At 35.0% G+C, this 24,733-nt stretch overlaps 1 protein-coding gene and 2 pseudogenes across 1 annotated transcript; all 3 read left to right on the top strand.

Annotated features, from left to right (window-relative positions):
* The first annotated feature begins 7,145 nt into the window (after window positions 1-7,145).
* LOC103319380 (lysine histidine transporter-like 5) lies at window positions 7,146-10,755 on the top strand. Its single transcript, XM_008220910.2, has 9 exons — window positions 7,146-7,236; window positions 7,353-7,418; window positions 7,527-7,708; window positions 7,980-8,363; window positions 8,850-9,249; window positions 9,367-9,472; window positions 9,951-10,042; window positions 10,259-10,327; window positions 10,479-10,755. The coding sequence occupies exons 1-9, from the start codon at window positions 7,198-7,200 to the stop codon at window positions 10,575-10,577; spliced, it is 1,437 nt and encodes a 478-aa protein (XP_008219132.1). The 5' UTR covers window positions 7,146-7,197; the 3' UTR covers window positions 10,578-10,755.
* Window positions 10,756-17,100: 6,345 nt separating this feature from the next.
* LOC148919436 (protein HIGH CHLOROPHYLL FLUORESCENCE PHENOTYPE 173, chloroplastic-like) lies at window positions 17,101-19,128 on the top strand (annotated as a pseudogene).
* A 112-nt stretch (window positions 19,129-19,240) lies between these two features.
* Window positions 19,241-23,461, top strand: LOC103319378 (disease resistance protein RPV1-like; annotated as a pseudogene).
* The last annotated feature ends 1,272 nt before the right edge of the window (window positions 23,462-24,733 follow it).

The following is a 24,733-nucleotide window of genomic DNA, read 5'->3' as shown; positions in this document are numbered from 1 at the left end:
TAACAATGTACTTCTATGACATAGTTAATGTACTTCTATGAAGAGCCCTTGCTTGGTTTCCGCAAATTTTTTTTAATAAATTGTTTGGGTTTAAAAAAAAAAATCTAAGCTGGGCTTGTTTTGGGTTTTTTATTTTTTATTTTTTTTATGTCGGGATTTTTTAAAGTTAATTAGTGGACTCATTTAATTTATAGGAACTTCAACACCCATTTCTTATGTAGTAAATGGATTTTGGGTTTGTTTTTAAAGTGCATTCCATGTTAGGTTTTTTTATAATAATTTCAGCCCCCATTTTGGGTATAATATAGTGAAGCTCCCAAATTGATATTATTCTTGTTCATAATAGCTTTCTATGCTATTTTTTAGGTATTCAAGAGTCATCATGGAAAAGTAAGTTAAAGTTTAGGGTCTAGCTATTCAAGAAATGTGAAACAACTATAGTCTTAGGAATATGAAAGAGGGCATGAGAACTATGTTATGAGATTACATACATTAAGACTTCTCATGGTCCCAAGTCATATGCTAAAATGTTCCTGGTTATAGAATATTAGTTGGACATTAATCTTCCACTAAGACCAGTACACGCAATATCTTCTCTAATGTAGAGGATGTCAAGGTCTCAACTCTCAAGTCATTAAGTGTAGAGACACCAAGATGTGTGTAGGTGTTTACAGGGGAAACAAGTACACCGAACTCATAAGTTGCAATGATTTTGTGTAAACAATTTAAAATCTTAGGGAGCATTTGGTATCCTATTTAAATAAGGAACTCAAAAACTTTGATTTTTCTTAAAAACAAGGAGTTCTTAAAATCTATTTTTAAGATTCAAAAACTTGTTTGGTATGCAACTTAAAAACTGTTTTCAAATCTTAAAAAATTGAGAACTTGTGGGTTGTTAGAAAAAAAACCTGAAAAAACAGATATTTTTTTGTTTTTAATAATTGAGGTGTTTTTTTAGTTGTTCTTGAGTTTGAGTTTTTAAAAATAGGGCTACCAAACAAGTTTTCTTTCTTTTGGACTCAAATTCCATTTTTAAGTTTAAAAAGTTGGATTCAAGTTGAATACCCAACAGGCCCTTAACATTCAAGAGATATTTGTATAATTTCTGAAATATCAGGAATTTTGCAAAAAAATCCAAAAACCTCAAGAGGTGTAAATAACAAATAACTCAGTGCAGAATGGGTATATCACCTTTCTTTTACATACGGTCTTGTTTTATGGCTAAGTCCAAAAAGATGAGAAATAATAGTAATGGTACAATCTGAAAAAGACAAAGAAGTAGTGATGGTGCATGCGCAGGAAAGTGATTGTTCAAGAACTTTGAAGAAGCTACAATAACACAGACTTCTTAAAGGAAATGTTACACCAATTTTTATTCTCCCCATATGTAAACTTTGGAATTAGACAAGCACATATATGAACTTTGGAATTTGTAATGACTAAAAAAGGAAATTAAAATGATATTTGATGTTAGAAACCATGAAAAGACGCATGAACAACCGCATCATGAATTGTAACAATAATTTGACCCCCCAAAAAAATGATAACATCTATAGGTGTTCATTCTGATTTCTTGCACTGCTTTTTTGCCTTTTTTCCGGTGCGTTTCTGCATTTGTAAATGCAAACCACATGTTCATGAAGCTGCATATTGAGTTGACACAGAGCCAGCTATCGCATCTTGTGTTTGCACAGTAAGGTTTGCTCCAACTGTAGAAATAGAGACTTATAGATAAGATATGATACGTATTTCATCAAAACCATCAGGGTGGAGATGAAAAGGGACTTCTTAATTTTGATACAAGTTATAAATGAAACATATCAAGGAACATCATAAAATCTGAGTAACTTTATGGGAAGAAAATACTATTCAAAAAAATCTATTTTGATGCGAGAGGAGCTAGAATTGAAAGGTAGATGGTCTCTTACTTGTTCTTTCTTCTGCATGTTCGCAGATCGGATACACGATGCATATTTGTAGATATTGTGTTAGGACCAATTTTTGGTATATTGGCAATTTCCTATTACAAAAACATAGAGTAGGTCATTGAGTGTAACCCACAGTTTTCAAGTGACGTTCTGCTATCCTGGATCAGTGTGGCTCAGAGACAATGCCAAGGTATGTTTTGCATCCATGCATTCATATTTGCATATTTGCAAGATCATCAAAAGTGGATGTTAGATGTACAAGACTGATATATGATTTCAATCTTACATAATCCAGTGCCAGATATTAGTGAGTTTTTAATGATGGTTTTATATTTTTTAGTTTGGTGCTTATTTAAGCAAAAGGGTTCTTTTGTCTTTACAGCTGGGTTTTTAATTAAGTGGCTTTATTTATTTTAAAGAAATAATTTATTTGTTAAAAAGCCCATTTTTGCTAAAAGCCTTTTTTGGTCTCTAACCTAGTTTTAAGAGTGTAATACAAGAAATGAACTTAGCTATTTTGGTTTCTCTGCAACGTTGAATAGAAAAAGAACAACAAAATATTTTGTAGAGAGGTTTTCGAGAGTTTATATTGAAAACTCATGTGGCTGTTCCTTGTGAGCCTCCATGAGTGATTAAATCATCATCTTTTCATATATGTGTGAGTTCATGAGCATTATGCATGTTGGTGTTCAGCAATCGTGCCTTGAGGTGTAAGCAGCCGAGACTAGAGTTGTGCCATCTCTTTTTGACGAAGGAAGACAAGATCGCTGGTTGGGTTGAGTAGCAAAGGCGAGTAGGCAAGTCTGCCTTGTGAGCGTTAGCCTTGTGAGTTGAGACTTGTAAGACCTTTTTGTGTTCTTTCTCATAGTGATTTGTTCTCCGGCATAGTGCCCGCAGTTGTTTTCCTCGTCTTGAGGTTTTTTACTGCATCAACATATCGTGTGTCCCTTGTGCAATTGTTTGCGCTTTTATTTGAATTTATTTTGCTGCGTATTCTGAAATTTTTGCCTACAGGATTGTTACAGTATTTCAATCCTGCTGTGGTGTTTGAGTATTAAGAAACAGATCAGTTGGCCATTCTAGGGAATTTTAATTGGTACCACAGCGGGTCACTAGACGTGCTTAGTGAGATTGTTGGGTTGTGCTAGAATGGATCGTGCATGTACATCATGTCATTGAATATAACCTCGCCATCAACATAATTACACTTATAGCCTATTATTGAAAACATTATGTTATCTTCATTCATAGTTGACTATGATTCGTTGCATGTTGGACCTTGTGACAAGGATCTTGGATCGAAAGCTAAGATCTAAGAGAGAAGGATGTTAGTGGAGGGAGGAGGCAAAGAAAGAGACGAGAAAGTCAAAAGGCAAAGACAAGTGAGTGACAAAGAGAGTTACACAACCCTAAGCTTAGCATATCAAAGTAAACATTTTAAATTAACGTCAGCAACATAAGGAAAAAGAAATCCTCAATGTTGAAGGGATGATGAGTAACAGAAGATCGATGCACATCGACGTTACAAATACGAGCTCAGCTATGTACGTCCTGGAGGCGCAAAACAGAGAAAAAAAAAGTGAAATAAATCGGGTGAGTGGACAAAAATAAAGTTTTAACATAAGTGTAGTACTACCCCACAGTTTTCAAAAAACCATTTGCAAGCCTCAAGAAAACTATATGTGTCTATAGACATATATACAAGCTAAGAAAACCATCTTTATAAGGATTTAGTTAAACTAGAGGTTTTACTTTTCACATCAAACTGTTATCCAAGTGTCACATGAAAGCAAAACCCACATCCAATCAGACAAATTGAATAGGTGGGCTAGGGAATCCTGGCCAAACAAACATGTAGAGTGACATCATTACATGTGCAAATAAAAACAATCTCGCCAAACACACATGCAAAGTAATCTCAATACATGTGCATGCAATACATCCTAGCCATACAGATGTACAACATAATCTAAATACATGTGCAGGCGAATTTAAATTAGTCAATACGTGAGCATGAAAATCTAAATTGGTCACACCACCAAAAACATATATGTGTGTTCTGATGAGTCCTAAAGACCTAACTGTATCTTAATATATCTAAAATGGGATGAGGAATGGTACATATGTGGTTGTTTGAAAACAAGTCTCTAAAACTCAATAAGTATAAATATATGTATAAAGATAGGTCAATCCTAACTCGTAAAACTATTAACAAGCTTTTTTTCACTTATTTCTCAAATTAAATTATAAATGTAGAAGCATTAAACTTATGATCATAAAAGAGTACACATTTAAGTCTTCATATAAGCATTAAATTAACATCCACAATAACTTATGAAATCGTTAAACGTAAAACTTGGCAAAGTACTCAAATTAATTGAAGCAAGGGACATCACACCAAGTTACCTTTTATGATGACTGATAGAAGAACATGCATTCTTGTATTCGAAAAGAGTTTGATAGTTGGCCTACATTTCGGGTGTTGTTGGTTTTAGACTCAATGTCCAACCACAAAATCATATATTTGATGTTATAACTCTTTGTGGCCAATGAAAAATTACATTGAACTAAAATTTGAAACATCAAATCGGGCATGTGACTCGTTATACGTCAGTGGTATTAACGAGCGTCCTAACAATACACTTGAAGAGGAGTTAAGACTGTGGTAGGAAAATAATATAAAGAGGATTTTGAATGATGTTAGGTCTTTACATGAGGTTGGAGTTAGCCATGGCAATTGAGGAGATCAAAACAGTTATGTCATAAGTAGAGATTTAATAAATTTGATAGATGTTGGTGGCAATGAGAGGTTTATTATCCATGACAATGAGAGATTTAAAAAAAAAAAAAAAAAGGAACAAAGGTACTCTCCTTGCTTTGTTATCTCAAGATATTATAACTCAAGTATTTGTTATTTGTATACCTATATCTAAAGTCCCACACAAAATGATTTGGGGTCCTAACATGAGTAGTGGAACTTTTTCTACGAAGAATGCACACAAGCTTCAAATGCAAAACCTCACTCCTCACCCACATTCCTTGAAAGCTCATTGTATATGGATTTCAACAATGTGCCTAAGAGTATTTTATCTTGATATCGTTAAAAGTAATATACATTCAATGATGTTGTCTTACATGTCGATGAATGTTGTTTAAACTTAATATACAACATGTGAGAAGTTGTTTGACGACTTGGTGAAAACTGCCAATCTCTTGTTGTTTTATCGACCTCTTATTTATGTTGCACACTAAGTTTTGACAACACATTTTGAACGTTAGCACGTTATTATGCTGTGAAATCCTTAATTTTAAAAAAAGAAATTTAAATCTATAAATCTTTCTCATCCAAAACATTTTCAAAGTTTGTGTCATTCATGTAACACTTTTATTGAGGCCCAAAACGTCTTAAGAGGGGCCCAAGTATATTTCAAGCCAAATATGTAAAAAGAGGATTGGACCAATTCGCATAACAGAAAATCAAGCACCATTCAATCAAGATGAAGCCCATTATCCAGAAGCAGAATTCTACACCGAGTGCACAAATGCCAGAAGCAATCCATCCAAAGCCTTCGGAACATACCTACACTCTTAGATTGAGCAACACAAAACTCATGAAAATCGTCAAACGGAAGAGGAAAAGGCATGCTGAACTCAATAGTCCTGTTATACCTAGCCAGCCAGATGAAGCATAATATACCACTTATGACGGGTTTAAGGGCCTAATCACGATTTGTGTGACACACTTTGAATGTTGAACTTGTTACTAAACATATGGTGCAACAAAAAAGAAATTTTCATCTGGAGATTAAGATGAAATAATGGCAATTCATCAAGCCAATCAAACATCCTACTTCGTTAGCAAATATAGTTCATTTGAAAAAGAAGCTTGGCTTGATAAGGACATGTGTTGATTTTCGGGACCTCAAAAAGGCATGTTCGAAAGATGAATTTCAACTTCCCAACATGGATATTTTGATCGATTCAACTTATAGGCAAGGTCTATTGTCCTTCATGGATGAATTTAATGGGTGCAATAAAATTAAGATGTCTCCTAGGGATGCTGAAAAGACAGCTTCACCATATTTGAATTTCTACTATATCAAAGCCATTTACCTACGAGCTATGGCGGTCGTGTTCCATGATATGATGGGCAAGGAAGCAGAAAAGTACTAGGCCTGGGCACATTTCGATAATCGTGCATTAGAAGAGATGTCGACCACTAAACCGGATGTCGTCATTGCGGCGAGGAGATGCAAGACCGACTATAATTGGCATACCAATAAATCGGTGCGGTGTGACGAGCATCAACGACAAAGGATTGAGAGAGAGATTCTTTGGGATGTTAAGTGGAAGGCCCTTAAATTAGTTTAAGGAGAAGGGGATTAAAATCGAGTACAAGTGGCGGGCACACTTACCAATGTCTAACCCACAGTTGCTATTTGTCTAGTAGATTATTCTTTGTACACCTCTCATAGTTACAACATTCCTTATTATGCCATGATGAGCGAATCTAAGAAATACCTTGTGTTGTATTTGTCATATTAGTTAGAATCATGTATAACACCGCTTTATTATGTCTTTATATGTTTATTGTGTAAATAATAAATATAATTATTTGCTAGGTCAAATTATCTACGTCTTTTATTACGTGCAGCTGGTGCATGGCCGAGAGATTTCATGACTGGTTCAAATGCCATAACGTCAGAATCGCCTGGATATTCCAACATCTAAGCCATAAATCTAAACACGTGGCTAAAACATTATCCTCTTGTTATCTCTAAACACGTGGCTAAAACATTGGAAGCTCCTGAACTCCTAGTACAAAGAAAATCCACAAATTTTTTTTTTTTTTCCAGGGTTTTCTTTTCCAATGTTGAAGACCATTAGCTTTGTCTTTTTCTTATTAAAAAAGAAAAATTAGCTTTGTCTTAGTTGAATTTTGGAAATTAAACAAATCTTAAAATATGATATTCAAAGGCAAAAATCATGGACAAATTGGTACCAAATAGGAAGGATGTTAGTTTCTTTGTAGATTAATTAATTATAGTTGTTTTACATTACAGATAAGGCTTATCTGGTTTTTCCTTTATTTTCTCGAATACACTGCTGAGCTCCAACTACCTCACTCTGGTTCCAGGACTAATTCAAGACCCGCCAGCTTAGGATCTCTAGATACAGAAGACTCCATTTTATCCATACATTTTTATATTTAAACCCTACAGAGTTTAGTGCTGAGAAAAACTGTGTTTGATAACAAATCGAAGGGACAATGACCAACCCAGATCAATCAAGTAGTGCTGTTCAAGCAGTAAGTGCAGATGTCTTTGATATTATATTCAAACATGTCCATTTTTGTTTCTTACACTGTTTTGAATTTTTCTAATTACAATCAAAATCTAATATTGTTATGAAATTGACATCCAGGGAAGCCAGCCAGGGTATACTAGCCCTCAACTCCCAGCAAACAACCCAGAGCCTACTAACCCTCAGGTTCCGAGAAATACCATTAGACCAAGAGCTAATCGGTTATTTTCTGACTAATTTTTTGTTTGTGTCTCTTAAAGAAATCTAACATTGCAATGCAATTATAAAATCCAGGGAAATGCTGCAAACGCAAATGTGGCTGCAAGAACTACCCAGCAGGAAGCTGACATAAGTAGCTGGCTGCCCATAACTGCTAATAGGAATGCAAAATGGTGGTACTCAGCTTTCCACAATGTTACAGCTGTTGTTGGTGCAGGAGTTCTAGGGTTACCTTTTGCATTATCACAACTTGGCTGGTAAACATATCTTTCTTTCTACGAAGAAATAACTTATAAGATTAGAGTTGTGGATGAAATAGTCGGTGAGACCATATATAAATAATTGAAATTACACTGTCACATCAGTTGGGATTTAAAGTTTTTGAAATTTGAATGGCGCATGTCATATTAATCAAATCAATTTGGCATGCGCCAAATCAATCAAATCCGAAAGAAACTTGATTTCTTTGTATATTTGAACCTTAATTTCCCCATCTAAACTCATTTCTTATTGTTGATATTTATACAGGACCGCTGGAATTCTAGCCATAGTTATTTCATGGGTGATCACTTTCTACTCATTCTGGCAACTGATTATACTGCATGAAATAGTGCCCGGGAAGCGTTTTGATCGATACCCAGAACTAGGGCAGCATTGCTTTGGACCAAAGCTAGGGTATTGGATCATTATGCCACAGCAGTTGATTGTACAAGTGGCTTCATCCATTGTGTATTCAGTGACTGGTGGGAAGTCATTGAAAAAATTCTTCGATCTGGTCATTCCAAGCTGGGCTGATGTTAGACAAACATATTTCATCCTCTTCTTCACTGTTTGCCAATTAGTGATCTCCCAAACTCCGAATTTCAATTCTTTGAAAGGCATTTCTCTCATTGCCGCAGTCATGTCTTGTGGGTATATTATATTTCATATTCTTTCTTTTTTGTTTTCTAGTTCTTATATTTATTTGTATGAAATAGTTTTTATCTGTTCCATATGGATGTTGTTAATTTCTGGAGGGGAAGGTGTTCAAGCCCTCTTAAAACCTCAGTTTTTAGTTCTAATTTGAAACATAAACTAAAGTTTCATATTGGCTTTCTTTTTGTTTTTCCCCAAGGAAAGTGTGACGTGTAACATATTTACAGATCACATTATAGATTATAGAAAGGTTTCATTTCTGTGAGAGATGCAGTATACCCGTACTTTTTAATAATAAATCCAACTCATATGAATACGAGAGGATGCAAGATTGTATTCAATTTGTTGAGACTCTAAGCAAATATACAATTTAAAAATATGTTTTAAAAATATGTGTATTATATATAATGGACAGGTATACATTAGTTCTTCTTTGGAATATTTAATTGATGGTTGTGTAAAATGTGGATTAATTGGATGCAGTTACGCCATGATATCATTTGTGGCATCCACAATCAGGGGCGCCCATCACCATCAACATGTTAATCATGGAGTTCGGTCTCATACAACCTCTGAAAAAGTTTTTGATATGCTGAATGGATTTGGAACAATAGCATTTGCTTTTGCTGGGCATAGTGTAGCCTTGGAGATTCAAGCCACAATCCCTTCAACTCCAGAGAAGCCATCAAAAGTTGCCATGTGGAGAGGTGTTGTGGTTGCTTACATCATCGTGATATTTTGCTATCTTGCTGTTGCAATCTCGGGCTTCTGGGCCTTTGGCAATGCTGTAGAAGATGATGTTCTCATCTCACTAGAGAAACCTAACTGGCTCGTTGCATTGGCCAACATTATGGTGTTCTTTCATGTTATAGGAAGCTATCAGGTAAAGCTAAACCGTTACATTAATTCAAATTAATTAGAAGATGTATTAAATAGACTAAAGAAATTGTGAAATATTCAATCATTTGCTAATGGTTTTCTTTTTCTGTTTTGTATTCAGATCTTTTCAATGCCTGTGTTTGACGTTATTGAGTCATATTTAGTAGGAAATTTAGGTTTCAAACCCGGACGACTTTTGCGCCTCATTGGTCGTAGTTTGTACGTACGTAAGTACCATTCCAATTTATACAAAACTACTCATATACGTATCATATTCATTGGTAATGCATTGTTAAGTAAGACTAAGTTGCATATGTGAGTCTCTCGTATGCCTTATCACTACTTGAAAGATATTAATGTGATCGAACATGTAATCAGTAAATCTGATACATATTATATTGTGATTCTTCTATTTTAAAGATTACAATTTCTTTATTCGTAACTATATTAGTTTTGGAATTGAACTTCAATTTCCTATTGCAACTTGACCAAAATTGATTGTTTTGAATATCCACTTATCTTTGTTAATTAATTCATGCATTTTCTCTTACTACCCATTTTCTAAAATTTAAAAACAGGTTTTCTACGACATAAGCAAGTATTGATTTTACCCATTCTTCATTTGTGCTAATTCTATGTATACTTGCCATATGTAGGGCATCTTCCATGTCCTGATATTTGATTTTGTTTGGAATGTTTATCCAGTCTTAGCAGGATTTATTGCAATGTGCATCCCATTTTTTGGAGGATTGCTAGGACTATTTGGAGGCCTAGTGTTCTCTTCGACATCATATTATGTAAGTCAATAATAAATATACGAGATGACGAGATTTAGTCACTCTACATCTCACATCTACAATACTCTACTACTCACAAATGAGGAGTGCATGAGACATTTAACGGTGATTTCAAAGTGCCAAAATCATCACCGTGCACATTAGTTAATGATTATATTTAGTTATCTTGATCATGATAATTAGTAAATACAATAAAATTTGGTGAATTTGGTGCAGATGCCTTGCGTTATGTGGCTTGTCACCCAAAAACCAAAGAGGTTTAGCGTTCACTGGATTGCTTCATGGGTATGTTAAGAACTATTGGTCCATCCTAATTACCAAGATTTTCAGTAATTAATCTGTTTTAGCTGCAAGTTATCATTTTCTTTATCATTATTAGCAAATTGTCAAACTAACTAAGCATTATTATACTTATATATTATGTGCTTGATTTCAGATATCGATCATTATAGGAGTGCTGCTGGCAGTTTTTTCACCCATAGGAGGAGCACGTCAAATTATTGTATCAGCCAAAACTTACAAAATCTTTTCTTAGGGCTCAAATATTTGTTTCTTAGATAGATTGAATAGATAGTCTGTAAGATGTGGTTTGCCGATGCAAAACTCCACAACATGTAATTCTTTTTCTTTTATGTTCTGTATTCTTGTTTTTGGAGTTTTGGAAGACAAAAACAAGAATGCAATGTTGGATTGGAACTCAGTCTTATTTTCAATTAGAATTCATTATTTTATTTCAGCAAAATTTTAAATTGTGAGAACTACCCGTTATTTTTTGAATGGTTTGAAGTTTATTCAAGTATTCATGAGTGTATATTTTAGAGTTTGAAGTTTATTTTTGTTACTCTTTTATGTTTTCGAATGGTAACTTTAAAGTTTAGACTTTTGGCATGGGAATTTCTTTGGCCTTAAATGGGAGTTGAGGTATAGTGTAAGAGCTTGATGTTATGGTTGAACCTCTCCGTAATTTTATGAAGAATTTGTAGTTAGTGTATTTGTATTGTATTGTATTGGCCCCTGAAAATATTGTATTTGTAGCATTTGTGGCTGACAACCCTTATACCTGAATAATGAATGCAATATTTCGACATTGGCAAAAAAAACATAATGATTACTTTAAAGTTTAAGGTACTAAATAACTTTTTTTTTTTTTTAATTTGACTCGAATCATAAACTTTAGACTTGCAACTCGGAACTATGTAGCGTAGATATTTTAATCTATATATAAAATATATATATATATATAGTTTTATTTCGAAATAAATAAATAAGTAAAGTGTCAACTCAAAAGTTCAAGCATTCATGGAAAAAGCCATGGGTTTTTTTAAGATCAATTAGGCTCATTTTTTTGGGGTTATATCAAAATTCGAATGAATGGCCACAATATCTCTTTGTTATTCTTTTTTACCAAAAAAATTTCTCGATTCATTTTGAAATTAATTGGACAATTACCATTTATAATACAAACCGACCATTTCTTTCCCCAAAGTCTCTTACACCCTTCCACCAAAAGATAAAATACTCTACACACCACTTAAATTTAAATTTCTTCTCCTTCAACGTTGGTGGTTCTCCTTCTTCTTTTTGCCTCATTTGTGTACCTAGGTAGCAGGGGTTTATGTAACTACGTACCTACCAATTAGGTTTGAGTGTTGAGTTAGTCTACCTATTAGGGCATTTTCACCCATGGTGCCATGACAAAGGGCAAGGGCAAGTAAGGGCAGGCACTATTCATGTGAATAGTGGCAGCCCTTGCAAAAGGCAAGTTATGTTTCCACCTATTGCCATGGCAACCCAAGGGCAACCACCTTTAGGCAGCAGCTCAGGCTGTTTTTGCCTTTGGGCCTGCCCAGGCTTGTGGAGGTTGCTTGCTACGTGCTGGAAGTTGCTTCGTAGGCCTAGTGGGCCTCATGCCCGAGCTGGGGTGTAGCGCTAGATGTGCTCTTAAAGGGGATTGATTCGTGAGTTTTTTTGCATATATAAGTATGCTGATTATGTCTTCCTATTAATATAAGGTAACACAATATTTTATGTCAATGCATGCATATTTTAGATAAAGACGATAGATTGCATTTATATAACTGAGGCACAAAGGCCATTTGGCACAAGAGCTACTACAATAATATATAGATAACCATTTAAGGTTATTACAAATACGAAAGCGCAGTAACCACAAACGGTTAATCCAAATACGAAGGACTCCACTGGCATCATCAAGCGCACAAGTGTACCTCCACAAATAACCATAGAGGGCTAAAGAAATTCTGACATAAAAGTCGCATGCCTTGCAAAAGTTAGGCATAGACCACAACACATATAACCACAACTATACACTACAATTTTTAAATTGTCACAAGTTAAAAATTACAAATAGAGACTACGGACACAATAAACTCAAAAATAATTGATGCACTTATTACAAACTAAAACTAAAACACACGAAGTAAATCAAGAGCTGGAACTTGAGCGGGAAAACAATGCATGCATGTTGTTGTCATATATACATGTGTTCTTCATCTTGACCTCTTGGTTAGGTAAACATATGCAAACTATATTATGTGTGCATTTTACCTATAATGCTGTTTTTCTTAATGTATATGAGTTATGATTTTTTATTTTATCCTTAAATGTTAAAAAGTAACAATTTAAGAGTAACAATGCCTATTTTACTTTGAGGACTTTAAGGTAAATCGAGGACTTTAAATTTGTTTTAATTATTTTTAAAGGTAAAATAGACATTGAAAATAAATAATAAATAAAAATTGGGCCTCGATTACATGAGTGTAATACAATGGTTTTTCCCAACACTTTTCCCAAATATAAGAAGTTATATATATGGCATGTGTATGTAATTGATGTGGCATGTGTATGTTAGATACTACATAAAGTGGTAGAAAAATATAGTATAGAAATATAAAAATGTAATAAGAGTAACATTTCCAATAAATTTTGCATAGCTGCATTGCGTGCTTGTACTCACTACACATTTGTATGCAATTTAATACAGACCAAACAATTGTTTCAATTGCACCCCATAATATGGTTTTGTGATACTAGGCATCTTATCTATTTGTATATATAAAGGGATAAAGGTCAAAGAAAATCTCTTGCCAGGCACGTACCAATGCTCTCAATAATATACCACACAAAATAAAAAATAAAAAAAATACACAACTACATTAGTCTGGCAAAAGAAGATAAGGGAGTGGTAGTTGATTGGCTTTAGGGACCTGCAGCCAGGCAGCACTAAGGGACCTATATGTGTTAATGATAAACTGCTCATTTGTTCAAGAAGGATCATAGTTAATGTTTTATAGTTCTACTTGTTGGAAGTTTGAATGAAAATCAAGGACTTTTGTCTCATATTGGTAGAAATATGAAAAAGTGAAGCCCTTATAAGTGTGGTAGTCTTAGTAAACGGAAGTTAGACTAAGTAGAAGCCAATTAAGCTTCAAATTCGATTTGGATATTAAATATAATATAGATAATACATAATATTAATTATCAAAAAAATGAGCCTTGGGCCTTGGGGCACTTCAAATTTAAATCAAATTAGTTGATTGCCTAATTGATTCATTGCCTAGTTAATTTACTCATCATTAAGAAAATTTTATCCCAAAGAAAATAATTATTAAGTTATATAATTTATGGGGTTAATTAAAATAATTAATATTAATTACTAGCTAAAGAAATAATAATTAAAACATAATTACTAATGAAAGTAATTAAATAAGGCTAATATATTATTTAATTATTAAAATAAAATAAAATAATTATTTATTGACCTAAAGAACTAATTATATATATATTTTTTAAATGATACACTTTTCAATGTTTAAAGAGTATAGCCGACCGGCTATACTGTTTAAATACTTTAATACAAAACGTATAGCCGTGCGGCTATACTGTTGGCATGGTATGTAGTTTTTATAGAAAATAAATAGAAACTTAGTATCTTTAGGTTAATAAGTTTATTTTTTTAATTTAGTAATTAACTAATATCTTAGCATTTTTTAGTTAGGAAATACATAGTTTACTACTATAAGACCATCTCCAACCATGTTGGGGCTAAACTCAAATTTTCACCCTCCAAAATACAACTATTCATGTATTTTCAGGACTCAAATTTTTTTTTCCTCCAACCTTGTAGACTCATAATTTGAGTCCGCAACTTTATTAAATTGTTTAAGAATGATTAACCCCTAAATTTTGATTCTTGTTAATTTTTCTTGACATTATTTTTGTTTCAACACTCGTGATTTAATTTTCTAAACATTTTAACCTAAAAAAAATAAAATTCCAAAACATAATTGAATTTCACTTAAAAATAAAAATAAGTACAATACTATACGTATGCTCGGAATAATTCGAACTCTTCATTGAATTATGTAAGTGTGTTTAAATTATCTAAGCATTTTTAAATAAACGACAATCATTAAATTTTGCCGTTGAGATTGCTTAAAATTAATCATGATTATTGATTACAAATATAGTTGTTGGAATATTTAAAATAAAACCAAACAAAAAAAACAAACAAACAAACAAACCAATATCAGATTTTTGGCACAAAGTTGCTTCAAACAGTGTAACCAAACTGCCCAGAACATTGTGTAGCACATGGACTTCAGAAAAAATAATAAAAAAGCAGATTTTGGGCCCACAAAATTATCAGTCCAGGCAAAAATGGACTGAATTCCACCCAAGATTTGAGATTTCTCAAATTTCCACCCCCAAAATACATGGGTTGGAGATGGTTTTGGAGGCTAAACTCAAAATTTGAGTTTCCACCCCAAGGGTTGGAGATGGTCTAAGTGGTAGGTTTCCATCACATATGGAACGTATGGTGGGAGAGTAAAGTATTACATTGTGGATGTAGGTGTATAGTGGGCATCCATCTTATCATGAATTTACAACAGTTTATAAATTGATGAGCTATTCTTCGTGTGAAAGAAAAGGAAAGGATCCCTAAAACGAAACCAATTATCGTTGCTACGAGAACTAATACTGTAGTTGACGGATGAGAACTAATACTTCAGTTGACGGGTTGGAACTCTCTGTAGATCAAAGTGACAGATTGCGCCGAAAGTAAAAACTCACAGGGTCTCTATATTTTCAATGAGGGTTTTTGTGACATTGTAGATGCTAGCTTTAAACTAGAAGACTCGCCTCCATGTAATATCGATTGAAAACTATCAGGTTTTATTTGATCCAAAAGTAGTGATCAGATTAAATAAATATGGGACATTCAATGGTTATAAAATTGTAATGTTGTATTGGAGAGTGTAATGAAGGAAGCGGGCGTTCAGACAATGAAGGAAGAACAGCAACTGTACAAGTTATTGGGTTGGTGAAAACCATTATTTGTTCTATCCACAACTAAAGCAACAATCAAGACACATGAATCAAATATTATTTCAACCACATGCTTGTAGCTCATAGGTCTTAGGTTCGGTTTCCCCCTCCCTCAATATCACTTGTATAAAAAGAAATAATAAGCTGAAATTGAATCAAAGTGCATGAAATATATGTCATAGAATAGGATCCATTAATTAAAGCGATGAACAAGAGGACGGTTTAACAGCACACCTCCTCATGCAGCAGCAGCGTCCTTCAAAAACTTTGTCTCGATTTTGTAGAGTGTGACCACATCTTCTTTCATACTTATCCTCCCTTCTGGTGATTCTGCACAGCAAGCAAGAGTTAATCTCATAATGATTGATAAGCAATCCTTCTTCCTCACATGATCATCATCTTCCTGCTCTGTCTCAATTCCAAGAAAATTGGCATTCACAACTTCATCTATCTTTGCATTTGGTAATAATAGTGAGTTTGCAATCCATTGCTTTAAATTCACATCCCCACCAAACATCTCATCTGTTGGCTTTCTTCTTGTGAATGTTTTCCATTACTACAATTCCGAAACTGTACACATCACCTCTTGTTGAAATGATTCCTTCCATCCCGTACTGTGCAATATGAATTTTATTTCAATTTTGTACATAGATATGTGTGAATTATATTCATGTGTATGGCTCCAGTGTACTTGCAACCTTGTTTAATATGTTTTAATTTTATACGTCTTGTCCTTAATTAGATATTGTCATGTGTCCACTTTAAAATAGAAATCAAACTTTTTTTTTACAGTTGGATTTATTTCTTAATTTTTATCTTATGAAATAAAATTAAGAAATTTGGAAAACTTCAAACTTCTCTTCACCATTAACTTGAATACTAAATACAACTTAAATAGCAAAATAACAAAGCAACTAAGCTAAATAATATGAACAACTAATGCACGACTAAACCATGACATTCAGCCACTAACCACAACTCCATGACAACTTGGACTCTCCTATTAAACTAGCAACTAAACAACTAAGTCCCTAAAGAATAGGACTTCTACAACTTAACAAGATAATCATAAACATAATAAATAGAATAATAAATATTCTTAACAAAGTAGCGGCAAAGCACCCAAGAGGCCGTAGTTGCAGACTTGCAGCAAACACACCAAGTAAGAAAGCATTGAATTTCCGAATTCAATTTTCCTGTTACCATTTCTCATGTGCCTATCTGTTACCCATCTAAGTCCTGTGGACTAGTGGATCGACATATCTCAATCAAAATTACTGTAATATGAATTCATTATATGTACTCTAAGTTAACAGTGTTAACTTTTAATTAAATTAAAACTAATAATTGATGAAAAAAAAGACCCAGCAAGGTTTCTCAACTTCAAGCTCTGTTTCGTTTTCTCATAAATTTTGTAGGAAGGGAAGGAGCATAAGAGAATCAAAATGTTTATGGAATGTTCATGAAGAAGCCAGACAAGGCACAGCCCCCTCTCCTGCTCGCCGTCGGAAACTCTCTTTCTCCCCCTTGATTTTGGATCAAGATCTATATTCTTTCCCTGCTCTTCGTCTTTGAAAGAGAGGGAGATTGAGAGGGAAGCAGAGAAATCACGAGAGAGAGAGAGAGAGAGAAAGAAAGAAGGGGGGAGAGAGGTAGAGAAAACGAGGCTTTGCCGGCGGAGAGAAGGAGAGGGGGTTGCTACAGGCTGGATGGGGTGGGTGGGAGTTTTGGTGGCCGGCTGGTTTGGGGTTGCTGAGGATTGGGGGTGGTGGGAGGGAGTTCACTCTTCGGTCTTTTTTTTTCCCTTCAATTATTAGTTTTCATTTTTTTAGTTTAATTAAACTTAACACTGTTAACTTAAAGTTTAAGTAGAAGGACAGATGTCAAAAAGTTAGATGGGTAATAGGTGGGTACAGGAGAAATGGTAACAGGAAAATTGAACTCTGAATTTCCATCTATATATTATTGTCTTTAAGATTTGAGTAAAATTATAACCAAAACAAAACGGCATGAAATATATGTCTTAGGATAGGATCCATTAATTAAAGCCCTGAACAAGAGGACGGTTTATTTGGATGGCGCTAGGCTGGTCTGGGCGGCCCTAGATGGGTCTAGGCGGTCTAGGCGGTGATATGCAGCGCTAGGCGGGTCTGGGTGCAAGGGTGGGTCTGGTTCTTTTCTTTTGTTCTTTTAGCCTTCCACCTAGCGATTTTTCAAACTTCATCTATCTTTGCTAATTGTTCGCACAAGTCGTGATTGGGATACTGTTGGTTACACAGAAGGCTTTAACACTGTTGGAGACCAGTGGCAGACAGCAAGTAACAGACTAGCTCCTTGATCGACATTAAAATTGTAGTTACATATCTCAAACTCCATTAGTAATATGTCACATTTTTTTCCAAGTGCGTGTGCCATTTTCTTCTTTGAAGCCGATATTTCGAGCAAAAACTGTATCCGATGCACCACCTTTTGACCCCAGCAATATTGTGTCATTGCAGGCACATTTCTGCAGCCACTTTCTTTTAGTCTATTCTTTCACTTCATTTTCTTCTATGTTTATTGATGGGATTCAAAATTATGGCAGCTCATGTTTAGCAATTTTGAATTTGATGGGAAACTGAATCCCACGTTTGTGGAAGAGGCATTTAACCTCCCATTATCAAGCATACGAGCATATCTGAAAAAGCCTATAACTCCCAGGTTTCACATTCTTCTCATTTTGTTGGATTATCTTCTTGACTAGACATAATTGATCTTCTAGGTGCACTTTCTGTTTTAGTCTTTAAAGAATCTCTTTGCTTGTGTTCTGTGTAGGTTCGTACACTTAGGTTCTGCAGGAGTTACCCAACCTGACAGGCATGGACTTGATCTAAGTAGACAACCTCCTGCTGTTCGCTTAAACAAGGAATTGGATTTTATACTGACATTCAAGTTGAAGGTTTCATACTAATTCAGTGCAAGCTGTTTGATATTTATACCACTTCTAAGCTCTTTTCTGTTCTTTTTCTTTTTCTGGGTCAGATTTAGCTCTTTCGATTTTGTACATTGATAAGTTTTGGAGCATGGGGAGGATTTAATACGGAAAGTGGAATACCATATACAATTGTGAGGCCTTGTGCATTAACTGAGGAGCCTGCCGGAGTAGATCTCATTTTTTACCAAGGAGACAATATAACGGTATATAATCAAATAGAAGATAACTATTCTCTCTTTGTTGTATGCCTGTGATGATGTATTGCTCTTTCTTTCCCTTATAATAGTAATAATATCTGAATGTTATGATTTATAGTATTTATATATAAATTTGTATTATATATCTGCAGGGTAAGATATCAAGAGAGGAGGTTGCTCAGATTTGTGTTGCTGCATTGGAAAGCCCCTATGCATCTGGCAAGACATTTGAGGTCACAGCCCGACTTATGTCCCTCAATTGTGTGCTGTGTGCTGTGGCTGTAATTTGCTATTTTTGGAAGTTTATATATGTATATATAAGCGAAACGTATAGCCGTGGGGCTATACTGTTTAAATGCTTCCATATATGGCTATATTCTTTAAATGCTTTTATATATGCGGCGCAGAGTATAGCCGCGCGGCTATACGGTAAAAAAATTCTCAAGAATAAAAAGTAATGTAAAAAAATGTAATGTTACGAAGATTATGTTTGAATCACCAAACAACTTCTGCAGGCGGATTTCTCAATTAAAACCAAAAACAAACAATTTTCTGGCGGACTTTAAAATGAACAACCTGTATACATATATATTTAATATTTATTGGCCTGCCTTCATTTTGAGGACCCAGGTTCATTGCCATTCTATAGTTGCCATCAGAAGCTCTGCTGCAACACCAATGGGCACCAGGACAGCTCATAGAGCCTCCTCTTCATCATCATCCTTCTCCTCCTCAAAACAACATTGGATGTACGTACGTGTTCTTGAGCTTCAGACGTGAAGACACACGCAACAGCTTCACGGGACACCTCTACATGGCGCTAAGAGAGGCTGGGATCAATGCCTTTTTCCACGACAATGAATTACGCAGAGGGGAATATATAACGGCCAAACTTGTGACGGCAATCCAAGGGTCTAGAATATCTGTCATCGTCTTCTCAAGGAGGTATGCCGAGTCGAGTTGGTGCCTTGATGAGCTGGTCAAGATCATGGAGTGCAGAACAACACTAGGGCAAACGGTTATGCCAATATTCTACGATATTGATCCATCGGATGTAAGAGAACAGAGGGGCAGCTTTGCTCAAGCATTTGAGAAACATGAAGAGAACTTGTTGTTAGGTAGAGAGAATAAGGTGGTGAGGTGGAGAGCTGCTCTTATTGAAGCTGCAAATTTGTCTGGCTGGGATCTCAGGAACACTGCAGATGGGTATTTAATTACTAGTTTCTTTGAACAATAATGCTTAACTCATTTCTTTTAATACTTCCCATAATGTCTTTATTTTTTTATTTTTTTTTTGATACAGAGGTTTTGCTTACAGATCAGTTGGCAAAAGAATAGATATCTGTTTTTATATTATAAAAATAAAAATTGCAAACTAACATTTTATGTCCCCAATTCTGATAGGTTGAATTTTCAATTCAGGTATGAAGCGAAGTTTATTAGAGAAATTATTGAAGGGATTACTAGATGGCTGCTGATGAACGAGACAATCTCGTCGGTAGTTGACTACGCTGTTGGACTAAATTCTCGGGTACAAGATCTGAGTAACTATTTAGATGTTGGATCAGATGATGTTCGCATAGTTGGAATTTTGGGGATGGGTGGAATAGGCAAAACAACACTTGCCCGAGCCATTTATAACCAATTTTATCACAGCTTTGAAGGTAAAAGCTTACTTTTAAATGTGAGGGAAAATGCAAAGAAACCAAATGGACTGAAGCGTATGCAAGAACAAATTCTTTCTGACATCTTGAAACCAACCAAGATAGGGAGAGTTGATATCAATGTTTTAAAAACAAGACTTAGATGTCGAAGGGTACTTATCATAATCGACGATGTAGATCACAAGGACCAACTAAATGCATTGGCTACATATCGAGACTCGTTTGGTCCGGGAAGTAGAATTATTATAACGACAAGAGACAAACATTTGCTAGAGCTATTTCAAGTGGATAAAATATATCATGCTCAAGAAATGAATGAAGAAGAAGCTCTTGAGCTTTTTAGCTGGCATGCCTTCAAAAACAATCGTCCTAATGCAGGATATTTTGAACTCTCAAAATGTGTTGTTGCGTATTGTGGAGGTTTGCCACTTGCTCTTGAAGTTTTACGTTCTTTTCTATTTAGAAGAAGCACTAGAGAGTGGAAAAGCACATTGGATAAACTGAGAAAAATTCCTGCGGAGATATTCAGAAACAACTCAAAATAAGCTTTGATGGGCTTAGTGATGATAAAGAGAGGGACATATTCCTTGATATATCTTGTTTCTTTATTGGAATGAACAGGAACTATGTCACACAAATATTAGATGGTTGTGCGTTTTTCCCAGAAATAGGACTAAGTGTCCTTATTGAACGGTGCCTTATAACTGTTAGTGAAGAAAACAAGTTGATGATGCATGATTTGCTTCGAGACATGGGCAGAGAAATTGTCTATGAAGAATCCCTTAATGATCCAAGAAATTGTAGTAGATTGTGGCATCCTGAAGATGTGACAGACGTACTGAAAACGAATCTGTAAGTACTTTCTCAATCAAGTTTATGTTAAAAGCTTGTAATACAAGAAAAACTAATGATATGCATCCCAAATATAATAATTGTATGCCCTGGCTATGTACACAATCCAGACATAATCATTTTTCGTACCATAGTAATTTTCATGGTCATATGCTTTGGATTATGTTTAAGTACCAAGAAAGGCTACAATACGAAACTGTTTTTAGCAGATTGGATTGTGGAAGATGTGATCAGATAGTGTTCAAATAGTTCTTACATGCATTCATGATTCTGCTTCCTTTGTATAAATCATTTTCCACATGAAAATAACCCTTTAATATATGGCATGCTCTTTCTTTAACAGGGAACTGAAGAAATTCAAGGAGTCACTCTAAATTTGATAAGATCTGAGAAGGCTACTTTCAGTACACATGCATTTACAAATATGAAGAAATTGAGATTGCTCAAACTCAACTATGTAGAGCTCACAGGAGAATACAAATATCTTTCCAGAAAGTTGAGATGGCTCTGCTGGCATGGATTCCCTCTAAAGATCATACCAAACGACTTTGATCAACAAAACCTAGTTGCCATGGATCTGCGGTACAGCAACCTCAGACATGTTTGGAAGGATGCCGAGGTAAATATAACCAAAACCGAGGTTTTATACAAACCATCATACTCTCTCTTCTCTTCTTTTTGGATTTTGATTTCTGTATTCTGTTTTGTTTTTTGTTTTACCTAGCAATTGCTTGAGAAGTTGAAGATTCTTAACCTCAGTCATTCTTATCATCTATTGGAATCACCAAACTTTTCTAAACTCCCAAATCTTGAGACTTTGATACTCAAAGGATGTAAGAGTTTGTCTAAGGTTCACCAGTCTATTGGACATCTCGAAAGACTTGCTTCGGTGAATTTTAAAGACTGCAGAGTGCTTAAGGATCTCCCTAGGAGTTTTTATGAATCAAAATCAATTGAAACTCTTATTCTTGTTGGTTGTTGGGAATTTGAAAACTTGGCTGAGGACTTAGGGGACATGGTATCATTGACAACTATTCTTGCAGATAATACAGCCATAAGAAAAATACCATCTTCCATAGTACGATTGAAGAACCTGAAATATTTATCTCTTTGTAGCCTGAGATGGCGGTCACCATCTAACTGTTTACCCTGTCCCTTCTGGTCTTTGCAATTACCAAGACCGTATCGAAAATCCAATAATCTATTTCCTCCTTCGTTACGGGGCTTATACTCTTTGAGAGAATTACATCTTAGAAGCTGCTATTTATTTCATGATGCTCCTGCTGATCTTGAGAGCATAAAATCTTTGGAAGAATTAGATCTGGGATGCAATAGTTTTCATAGCCCTCCATATTTCAGTGGCCTTTCCAAACTTGAACATCTATCATTAGATAATTGCAATTTCACTAATGGGGAAATTGATTCTATGAATCTTGGGAGTCTAACTTCTTTATTAGCTTTAAACCTGGAAGGAAACAGCTTTCATTGCCTTCCCGACCTCAGCAGCCTTTCCAAGCTTGATTGTCTGATATTGAATGATTGCACAAACCTTCGTGAAATGCCAAAATTACCAACAAGTTTGACACAGCTGGTTGCGGATGACTGCACTGCATTGCAAACCATGCCAAATTTTTCAGAAATGTTGAATATAGACACATTGCATCTAAGTCATTCGCATAAACTTATTGAGTTTCCAGGCTTGGATACAGCATTAAATTCTATGAGATTGATTCGGATGGAAGGCTGCACCAACATTAGTTCTACTGTTAAGAAGAACCTTTTGCAGGTTTTCTCTATCTTAAACACTTATACATACATGCACATGCACAAGCATGTCAGTTCTCTTCACCATAAAGTTAATTAATTATTGCTCTACATGGTATAGGGATGGAATTCGAGCGGAGGTGGTGGCCTTTATCTCCCTGGAAATGATATTCCGGAGTGGTTCACTTATGTCAATGAGGGCGATGAAGTCTCTTTTGAAGTGCCTCAAGTTTCTGGTTGTAACTTAAAAGCGTTGACTGTGTGCACCGTTTATAAGTGTTTACAGGAGGACAAATCTAAATTATATATCTCCATTTTTGTTACAAATCATAGCAACTGCACTAGTTTTCTTGTCCAGCCGACATACCCCTACACAACAATTTCCCATGAAGTTATTTGGCAGGGGCATTTGTCAAACAAGGATTTCAATTTGGAAGGCGGAGACTTCATTGAGGTTTGTGTTGCATTTGGATCTGGTCATACGGTGAAGAAGATAGGAGTCAGTCTTTTATGGGACAAATTTATATATGATCCTGACTCTTTTATTGCGTGCAAGTCTGTCCCATATGCTTATTTTCTTAGAGATGATGAAGACGACGATGAAGAATATGATGAAGACGACAACGATGATTATTATAAAGATGATGATGATGAGGAGGAGGAGGAGGAGGAGGAGGACGATGATGATGATGATGATGATGATGATGATGATGATGATGATGATGGTGATGAGGATGATGATGAAGACGGTGACGATGATCATGAGCCAGAAATCAAGTTCAGTGGCCTTTATGATGATGAGGCAGGACCAAGCCTTCACTCATCTGACCTCAATATTGAAATGAGAAGAATGAACATGGAAGAAAGCTGAAAGGGAAGTATATATGGAAGCATCAAAGCACAAAATAAATCTGCTGGGAAACAGAATCATGTAAGGGTGAAGAAATCAGCGGCCAATAAACCCAAAAAGAAAAAAGAAAAAGATCAAAGGTGTGAAAAAATTAACTTAATATCCACATTGGATAGTATGCATATATTCATAACTGAACTAACATACAATTTATTGTCAAGCAAATTTTCTTTATGCTGAATTTTTTTTTTTTTTTTTTGGTCATCAATGTTACAGAAAGAGAAAGCTAAGCACAGCTTTCTTTACATTGTAGTAACTATAATTTCCCATTCGTAATGTACATGAGCTTTATTGTCCAGTACTTTTACCAATTTGGCTGAGCCCCAGAGGCATAAACTTAATTAGGACTTTTTCCCTCTATGGATGCAGATATTTGGAGCATAAATCAGAGCTGATGTGCTGCTTGGCCTGTTGATGGACAAACAGGGCTAGAAATTTTCATAGGAGTAAGCCATATATCCAGTTATTTTTCATTTAAAGAGCTGTTGGAGTGAAGTAGATAGACTAATTTTTTCTAAGACGGGTGAACTAATTTCCACTAAATAGGATGAACTTCCTAAAATTTAGTACTAAACTATTTTTTTTCACTCTAACCTAAGGGTGGCTCCGCGTGCAAATCAGATTGCATGTCTGGCTAGGCGGAGGAGCATTGTCCTCCTGGTCCCCGTTCCGATGGTTTATTTGATGTTATTGTTAGCAGGATTGTAAAGAGAAATCTAAAATCATCTTCTTTATGAAAGAAATTAAAAAATAATAAAATAAATTGCTAGCAAAAGTTGACTCTTAAAGTCCAGCACCCAAGAAGCACTTTCTGCCATGTCACTTTCTTTTTTACAAACGTAGTCAAATATTTCCATCATTTTTTGAAGGTTTTTTGTTTTACAAATTTATAAATAAACCCAATCCTAGACATGTATTTATAAAAAAATCCAAACACTATTTAAACATAGAAACACACCCAAAATCAACCACAAAGTCAAC

Source organism: Prunus mume, linkage group LG2 (genome assembly GCF_029339155.1).
Source record: "Prunus mume cultivar Tortuosa linkage group LG2, ASM2933915v1, whole genome shotgun sequence".
Classification (NCBI taxonomy): domain Eukaryota; kingdom Viridiplantae; phylum Streptophyta; class Magnoliopsida; order Rosales; family Rosaceae; genus Prunus; species Prunus mume.
The sequence above is the reverse complement of the archived record's forward strand: the minus strand, read 5'-3'. Positions and strand labels throughout refer to the sequence as shown.